At 34.2% G+C, this 9,296-nt stretch overlaps 1 protein-coding gene across 1 annotated transcript; it reads left to right on the forward strand.

The window, feature by feature from the left end:
* Window positions 1–129: 129 nt before the first annotated feature.
* LOC126865475 (GTP-binding protein Di-Ras2) lies at window positions 130–9,177 on the forward strand. The gene is made up of 5 exons (XM_050618020.1): window positions 130–305; window positions 5,753–6,248; window positions 6,392–6,537; window positions 6,643–6,908; window positions 7,488–9,177. The coding sequence occupies exons 2-5, from the start codon at window positions 6,062–6,064 to the stop codon at window positions 7,708–7,710; spliced, it is 822 nt and encodes a 273-aa protein (XP_050473977.1). The 5' UTR covers window positions 130–305; window positions 5,753–6,061; the 3' UTR covers window positions 7,711–9,177.
* Window positions 9,178–9,296: the final 119 nt, after the last annotated feature.

The raw sequence follows: 9,296 nt of genomic DNA on the forward strand, positions 1-9,296 counted from the left end.
GAAAGGAAGAAAATGAATGTTCCATTATACAGGCACAATCGACCGCATTATCGGAAAATAAATAATGCTGCGCACGCTCCTTAAAGGGAAGTTGATTTTCATAGTACCCGGCAGCTAACGCAAGTCATAACCATAACAGAACGCTGTGAGGGGGTTGTTCAGTGTCGCCTTGACAGCAGCCGGAGTTGGAGTTGGATCTGTTTTTCTTCTATGGTATTCATGCGCGTTGTCTAACAGCTTAACCAACGATCTACTCTATTATACATCTTAGATTAAAATCTACTACTGATTATATTTTTCTTCTGGTAAGTGATGTTTTTCATATTTTTCGAATAATTTACAAATAATACTCTTCGATACTGATTATTTTTGGCACAGGTATACACATTCACGTGTTTGATCGAATGCAATATATATGTGTTCTGTATTTAATTTTCACTTTATTCATTAATTTTATCCTACTTTGATAAAAATAGAAAAATAGAAGGGATCGAGATTTAGTGGAACCAAAAGATTTTTTACAATATCATTGCAACGTCAACCCCTTAACCTACGATTTACGTTCGAGAATGCCCGTAATATTTACGTTTGGTCCGATCATCGTACTACGGGCTATGCCCATAATATTTACGTTTGATCCGATCATCTACTGCGGGCTATGCCCGTAATATTTACGTTCGATCCGATCATCTACTGCGGGCTATGCCCGTAATATTTACGTTCGGCCCGATCATCGTACTACGGGTTATGCCCGTAGTTGTAGGTTAAGGGGTTAAACATACATGTAAATACATATAAATTATGATTGTCCGATGCAATGAAAAAAATTTTTTTTTTAAATTACCTATACATGCATACATGTACATAGCATTTAGCGATAAATCGAGGGGACATCAACAGATATGTTTCTTCAGTTTCTTCGTCCGGATTTATACAATGATAACTAATCTTTACTTTTATTTTTTAAAACTGTTACATATATCCATTTTCCATATTTTAGTACATTTTATCGTTCAACATGGCTAATATCATTTTACGATTTCGTCACTGTTACGTTTTAATTTTGTTTTAATATATGTACTTTCTCTTTAAAGTGTTTTTTTCTAATTCTATATATTCCTTTTCAAAAATATAAACAAGTGTTTGAGTTTTGAACCTATAAAAAAATTAGAGATTTTTAAGGTTATGTACGTTTTTTTTCAACTATATGTGCATTATATATAAATATAGTCGCATACATAGTATGTACGCATGTTTCGTATAGACAATATACGAGTAATATAAAACACAAAGTTAACTGAACTTGAGATATTTTTGTGAGAAACTACGTAACATAAAAAATCAGTGGGGATTATAATGTAATTAACCTTGATTAAAAGAAAATTAGATAATCATTATTTTAAGTTGCAAGATATTCCAATTGAATAAAACAATTACTTATTATAATTGCGTCGTTCCAGTTCGTAGAACAGTGCAACTAATATTTTAGAGATAATAAAACTAAAATAAATTTAATTTTTAAAGGGAAAGATTGGTTGTATAGAATTCTTTTCTTGACGAAAACACAGCGAAGTAATCTGTTTTTCGTATCTATATTTCTCATGTTTCATTCGCTTTATCAATCAGCAAATATCAGTTTTCGAATTAGTTAAATTCAATTGTCCGAACGTTGTTCGAGTTTAAGTTGTTTCTTTCATTCAGCAAAAGAAAGTTAACGAAAACCTGTCTTTTTATTTAATAAATATTATACATTTGCTGGAAAAAAACAATTAATTGTAAAATGAGAAGAAAAAACTGCAGAAAACAAAGAAAATGATGAATTATTAGTAGCTTTTGCGATGATATATATATATATATATATATAATATATATATAAAATTTTTCGTTTGAGGCTTTGTTTTCGAGAAAATCGACTTTGAATTTTCGCTCGGTACGCGTGCACTTTATCACGTCTCGTTATAACGGATATCACTGTAGATTTTTAAAAAAATTAAAAAAAAATAAAAAAAATTTTTATTCTATATTTTCGACTTCTTTTTTCGCGTAGAATCACCCCCTTTCCGCTTGTACCACCAGTTACCAACCACCCTGTATATTAACCTTAACCTTAATCTTGAAAGTTTATCATATTAGTTAGTGTATTAGACGTACCTGCCGCTTTTAATACCATCCTTCTAGAAGAATTCGTGATTTTTTTATATACATATCGCCACTTTTTCTCGCAAACACACACTTTTTTCGTGCCTTTCCTTTACTTTACCTGTTCTTCCCTCTTTATTAAGGGATCACGGTTATTCCTGATCATGTTCAGTAAATAGTGGGCTCATCTACATCGAAAATCGAATGTGAGACCACCCGATGTGTTCGTTAACCTTAAATCGTTACGCGACACGAAACAGGCGACGTGCATAAAATAAATGTTTTAAAAAACAAGTTCTAATTATTACGTCATACGGTGGACGGAGGATCGACCTTTGACATTAATGCAGGGCCGATAATTGTTTCCGGTTGCCTTGCGCTGGAATTGATATTGAAAAAAGGAGATAAAGGTAATCTTTAGAACAATTATTTCAAAAACATTAATATTGTACTATTTTACTCATTAACTGCATACATATGCATATACATATATACATACATACATACATACATATGTATACGCAGACATTTTTCCTGAATAACGTTGCTCTTTCGAGATTTTGGAATAAGTGCCGTGTACCGAGCGCCGAGTTATTCAACCCATCGTCAGTCTTGTCACAAAACCCCTGCCGTCTTGTCACAAAATTCATTACTTTCCTCACCCCATAAACAGATCCTTCTAACTGTAAGATATCCTTATGTGTCACTACACACTATACGCGTTGCGAGACACCGCGGATAATGTCGCTGCGTCATTGGGTCATTGGTCATACGTGCGTATTTCCTAACGACCAATTAGGGGAATATCGAGCTCCTTATTGACACCCGAAACTACAACACAACATCTGCGACTCGTAGAAGCTAAACTCGTGGCTTTTGAGAGTCCTTAACACGCATCGTCGTTACCTTTATAGAAGACGTAATGTTAACGTAAATTCATATACTAAAAATACGTGCTTCAAATTATTTTCGATTTTAACTCATTTACTCGGTACATTGCTCGAAAAAAAAGGAAGAAATAGGGAAGGAAATAGTTTGTCTTTTGAAACAGAAATCCGGTCGTGAGTAAACCAATCGATGTTAACAAGGGTCGAGTAGAAAATTCGACACAATACACGACAATTTTTCCAATAAATGGGACCGTTTTGGAAGCAACAAAAAGAGAGAAAGATTAAACCGTTCGAGATAGGACAACAGAGAAGGGCGCTTGGCATAGAAATAGATCGGCTAGCAGCGCGCGTATCCTGCCTTTGATCGTTTCACGGCAGATCAACTCCAATATATGAAGAGTATGCCCTTAAATCTCTGTTATACACGTGTATTTTTAGCGCTTGAATCAAACGACTCACGCGAAATGGTCACAAATCTGTATTTAATTCCCGTTTCTGTTGTGAACGAGTAACGATACACGTAGCAAATGCAGACACTGAACTCAATAAACACATAATGGGAATTTGTTTTTCAAAGTTGCCATTAATCGGCAATATGGAAAAATAAAAGGTAGTATGCAAATATCAATTGTTGGAAGGATATACAATATGTACATACTATTTCGGCTTGGTATTCTATTCGCATGTATACTCCGTTTTATGCAAAAGAAGATTTGCAGCGTTCATTCGATCGTTATGTTCTTCGACGCAGCTATGAACTTCTGACTCAAAATATTATTTTCTCGACAAATGCTGACAATGAGTATTCGCATGTATAACTCTATTAACGATAACAGCGATAAAATTGAATTTGTTTCGAAAATGGATTAGAACGAGATGGTTAGACCGCGCAAACTATTTGATGCATCGTCCTTAATTTATCGACAAAATTTCGTGAGATTTGTTTCTTCTTGAATCAAGGAGAAAATCGATGAACAAATAGGGTAAGCGTGTAGCGAACGGAAATAAGATGCATTTGGTCTCTACAAAGTTTGTGCGCGAACAACTCGCGAACGGCGAGGCGTGACGCGGCACAGCGGAGTCGTCCATTTGAATATCTATCGCGATGATACGAAACGCCACCTCTCACCGCATCGGTTATGTACCAACCAACACCCCCTTTTACTTATATACTTATTTATACTTTATACTTGCACTCGTACTTTACCTGGTGCTACTGCTTAACTACGATTAACCAAGTTATGCATTCGGATCAAATCAAGATGTACCCTCGACAAATAAAATACTATACTCTGATTTATTATAGTTCCTTAGTTTTCACGATGTGGCCACAACTTTCTTACATTAGTATTTGCGGTATTATATGTACATTTAAATCTATAAATGTATCATATATTCTGTATCATATGAGTATACATATAGGTACATACATACATACCCATGTCGTGTGCGTATGATGTATGTATATACGTAAACGTATTGTATACCAGTGGTGCATTGCATGCATTATACTCTCTGTATACATCGCGCAACGTCGATTTTTTAGCGATTGGAAAATTTTGGGAATGTTTAACATTTTGCAATTCATCAAATAATAATATGTATTCCGATAACTGATCTACTTACGGGAAAACATATGCTTCAAGAGAAAAAGTCAATGGTCTTTTCGATAATCTAAAATAATTAAATAATAAATAATTTAAAAGATAAATAAATAAATAAATAAATAACTGAACACCGATAAACTGCAAGACGCAAATCATCTCAACGATATAGAATAAATACAAGTGACATTGTTTGCAATTGCACAGTTTGCAATTTTTAGGATTGCAACATTAATTAATTTTAACGTACTGATAGATAATAATAAGAATGAATTGAGCCTATTAACGAGAATCCACTAATCATTTTTATGTTTTCGTTTTTATTTTGAAATCATTCAAACAACGGAACGTTTTTCATACCAAAAGTTTCCGTTGAAATTACATTAATTAAAAGATATACATCAGAGTATCGTACAATGATCACGAGCGATAAACCATGAAGCATAAAAAAGCACCAAAAATATGCAAATGATTTGATTAACTGAATATTTAATATGATAATACGTATTTAAGCCAATTTTTCATATATATAACTAATAACAAAGATTTTTCGTTGATATAAGAGGGAAAGAAAAGTTGCAAACAAGTTGCTAGGTATTGCAGCGTGTTCGGACTAGCTCTGACAAACATAACGAGAAATAGTGTCGCAAAATTAGTTTCAATTGATAGCATATTATACGTAGGTTTCAGTTTCTTGGCTCACAACCAGATCCTTATTCATATAATATATTACATGTATATGAAATATATATGTGTGTTTTGATTCTCTGGCACTCGGTAAAACTGGCGTTTCGATCGATCATACAGCTTGCGAGACGTTGAAAATGCCTCTTTTGTTTGCTGTTCAAGTTTGCATCGTCGTGAATCGAATATAACTTCTATGCAGCAATAAATGTATCGCTTTACTTACACTTATTTACACGAAAATTAGATGTTTTCTCATATAAATGATATACCACACATTTTGTGCCTATTAAATCGTCGATGAATTCAAATATACATTCTGTATTTATTCAAGTTTCATCCGATCGATATTCGTCTTATTTTTTTTCAATTATTTTAATTGCATGAAATAAATACAATTTCGCTGATCGAATAAAATATAAATTTTGTTTTTAGCTGACAATGAGATTGGAATGCTGTGTAAAAAACATACTTTTACGATGCCAAGACGAACGAAAATTGTGAAATTAATTTAAATCGTATCTAACGTGGCGCATAAATTGCTCAAAACAAAAAAAAAGAAAGCGAAAAAGAACTGCCGAGAAGGGAAAGCAAGCAGAAACAAGAATATTACACATTTACCAATGGCTCCTTGAATTAGCATTTATCTACTTTATTCGCATTCGCATTGTATTCCTATTCATATTCGTATTCGCATTTGCGATCTCGGAATCAAATTACAGCAAGTTAAAGAAATTTTGTAAAATGGCCGATCATGAAAGAATCAGATTGGTGGTATTAGGTGGTGCCGGTGTTGGGAAAAGCGCAATTATACGTCGTTTACTTGGGCAAGGATTCAGCGAAAGGTACAGGCCTACCGTCGAAGACCTCTATTCGAGGGAATGCGTTCTTGGTACGCTCACTCTCAAAGTCGATCTTCTGGATACCGCTGGTAAATGTTTTCTCTTCTTTCGCCATCTAGCATTGCGTTATATATGTATTATATATAATATAATATATATATAATACATACGTATATATGTATTATAAAAATGATAAGGACCAACATAGATAACGCATTTCATACGATTTCAGGAGATTTGCAGTTTCCAGCTATGAGAAGGTTGAGCATAGCTACGGCACATGCGTTTCTTCTTGTTTATGCCACGACATCGTTACCAAGCTTCGAATGCGTAAAGCGATGTTTCGAAGAAGTCAGAGAACAACGACCAGATTTTCAGGTACCATACTGAAAATAATATTAATTTAATAAAGTGAGAATATCATTTAGGAGAATATAAAGTATTATTCGTATTTACTTGTTTCCACATTTGACTGTGCGGCAGGAAGTACCGATAGTCGTTGCGGGAAACAAAGTGGATCTTGCAACGATGCGAAGAGAAGTACCAATCGAAGACGTGAGTGAATGGTTATTTTGTGAATTGCCGAAACTTCGTGCCAAAGTAATGGAATGTTCAGCTAAGGACGATTATAATGTCAAAGATATTTTCCGATGTTTCGTCACTTTATCCAAGATAGTGCCAAAGAATCATGTTGGCGAGTCAGACGAATCGGCCCTTCGACGAAGATGTTCGGCGTACGGATCGCGCAGGTACTCTCTCTTTTTCTTCTCTCCCCTTTCTTTTCTCTTCGTTTCTCACCTTTTCTCATTTCTCCTTCAGTCATTATCTTACATTCTTATTACGGTACTTTATCTGTTCTACATGCCGATTAACTTTGCAGCATACATATCGCTTTCTTTTCGTTACTCGTGACTTTCTGACTAATTATAAACAACAAATTTCCAAAAATGTAATATGTTATGCCACATGTCCGTATAGTATACGTGCAAGTACGTAAAACACACGCGTGTTACAATACAGTTGAGGAGATTGAAAGTAACACATAAACGTACGGTCCTTATATTTGGAAAATATTACAATATCATTTACTTTAAATTGAATATATTGTCAATCGCAGTATTGTTAGGAACGCCAAGATTAAGTATCCCTCGGCTTTACTGAAACATTTTTCAAACAAACTAAAAATTGTAGCTCGATATCTGGTTGAATAAAGGTAAAGAAGATTATGTTTAACGCGTCGCGTAACGCTTTTATAATGTTACGAACCCTTTCCCAACATATACATATGTAGTACTCGATCGTTACTTGATCGATTTCGCGTATTACAGAAGCGATCGAGTCGGTAGGTCTGGAAGTCCACATGGCAGAACCGGAAGCGCCGGCTCTGTTGGCAATTCTCAGCAACTGGTCGCAGCACAAAGTTCAAATGTCGTCACTGTCAATGAGGAAGCGAAGAGCAAACCGCGCAGTCGTAGCTTGATTCGACGCACTTCGCGAAAAACCAAACAACAAATTAGAGACACTTATACGGATGACTGCAATATCTCGTAATTTTCACCCTCTCTCCACTTCTCTCTCTCTCTCTCTCTCTCTCTCTCTCTCTCTCTCTCTCTCTCTCTCTCTCTTGCTCGCGCTCTTCCCCCCCCCCCTCTCCCCCTTCTATCTATCTACAGTGCCGAACAAGATTACAAGACATTTTGCATATTTGAATATTTCGTATATTTAAGAGAAGAAAATGTACACTTTATACATCCTAAATGTTACATAGTATCTCCAGAGTATAGACATAAAATCTTAAGTCCGTAATATGATATACAACGTAAAAATTAGGGAAAGAAATGTGAATTTGCATTATAATTTTGGTCAGACAAAATTATAAGATACCTGGCATATTTTTCATTTGACGATTTTTTTCAGTATTTTATCCGACTACGAGCAGACACAAAAATGAAATTTCATCATCTAATTATAATATTAGAATTTGTTATAATATTATTTAAAAGAAAAAGAAATTCTCAAATTTGTACTTCTTTCCTCACTCTTATGTTATAAGCACATATACCATATTATATGAACTGGTTTTGTGTACTCACTTTGGAGATAATATGCAGCATGTAGGGTGTATGTATATTCCCTTCTTTTAAATATATGAAATATATGTACAAATGTATGAAATGTCTTGTAATTTTATCCAATACTGTAACCATCTATTTATCTATCTCTATCTTTCTCCACCCATTCCCTATTTTACTCACCTTTTACGTGTAATTGTTTAACTCTTTGTGTATATCTTGTCGCAAGATTCGCTAATGAAACGATATCATAGTATGTACTGCGAATCGTGTACGTTCGATCATTTTCGTTTTCGCATTAAATAAATAGCACGAATCTGATACGATACGTAAAAGCACTCTCATCTCGTATGCGATAGCATCTCATAAGATAGCAACAAAAAATATGCTAATGTCGATAAAAGATTTTGCCACTCTTGGTCGTATACAGTGATTATAAAAAAAGGACCAAATTTTCCAGTTTTAATAATTATAATGTACTTAAAAACAATATTTCACGTTTTCTCTCCTTAATTTTTTTATCCTTAGAAAAAAGTAAAAACCAATGGACCAATCAAAACTCATCCCACTCTCCCTCTTCTCTTTCCTCTACTAAAGGATTTTCATTTATTCATATTTTTTATCTATTTTAAACCAGTCCGTCCGTTTATACGTTGATATTTTCACATCTTAAAATGTGTAACAATTGTCCGTTTGTCAAAAATTGTCTGAAGCACTTTATATCATTCTGTCTTTATATGCGTGTACGCACGCATGAGTACGTATACTACTGCGCGTACGCTACATATTGAATACCATGTGTGTTAAATTTAAAAATGTGTATACACCATCAAAACAGTCCGATATCGGTATATGGAAAGCGTGGGACTATTACGTATGGTATATAAAACAAAACTTTCAATATTTATATCAAGTCGATCTTTTTAAGTGATCCTGCTTCAATTCTTTCACCAAGGATGCAAAAGTTGTACTTACTAAATATTTCAGCAATGTCGACGAATAATGAACAGAAGAATATTTTTTCTATTAAATGTCCTGAGGGCTACTTTCATGAATTGAAACATA

This window comes from Bombus huntii, chromosome 5 (genome assembly GCF_024542735.1).
Source record: "Bombus huntii isolate Logan2020A chromosome 5, iyBomHunt1.1, whole genome shotgun sequence".
NCBI classification, from domain to species: domain Eukaryota; kingdom Metazoa; phylum Arthropoda; class Insecta; order Hymenoptera; family Apidae; genus Bombus; species Bombus huntii.

Excerpts from the sequence above, each read along its gene's own strand:
- LOC126865475 (XM_050618020.1), top strand. The coding sequence starts at position 6,062 with ATGGCCGATCATGAAAGAATCAGATTGGTGGTATTAGGTGGTGCCGGT. Across the intron at positions 6,538-6,642 it reads AACAACGACCAGATTTTCAG|GAAGTACCGATAGTCGTTGC; the intron begins GTACCATACTGA and ends ACTGTGCGGCAG. Across the intron at positions 6,909-7,487 it reads TCGGCGTACGGATCGCGCAG|AAGCGATCGAGTCGGTAGGT; the intron begins GTACTCTCTCTT and ends CGCGTATTACAG.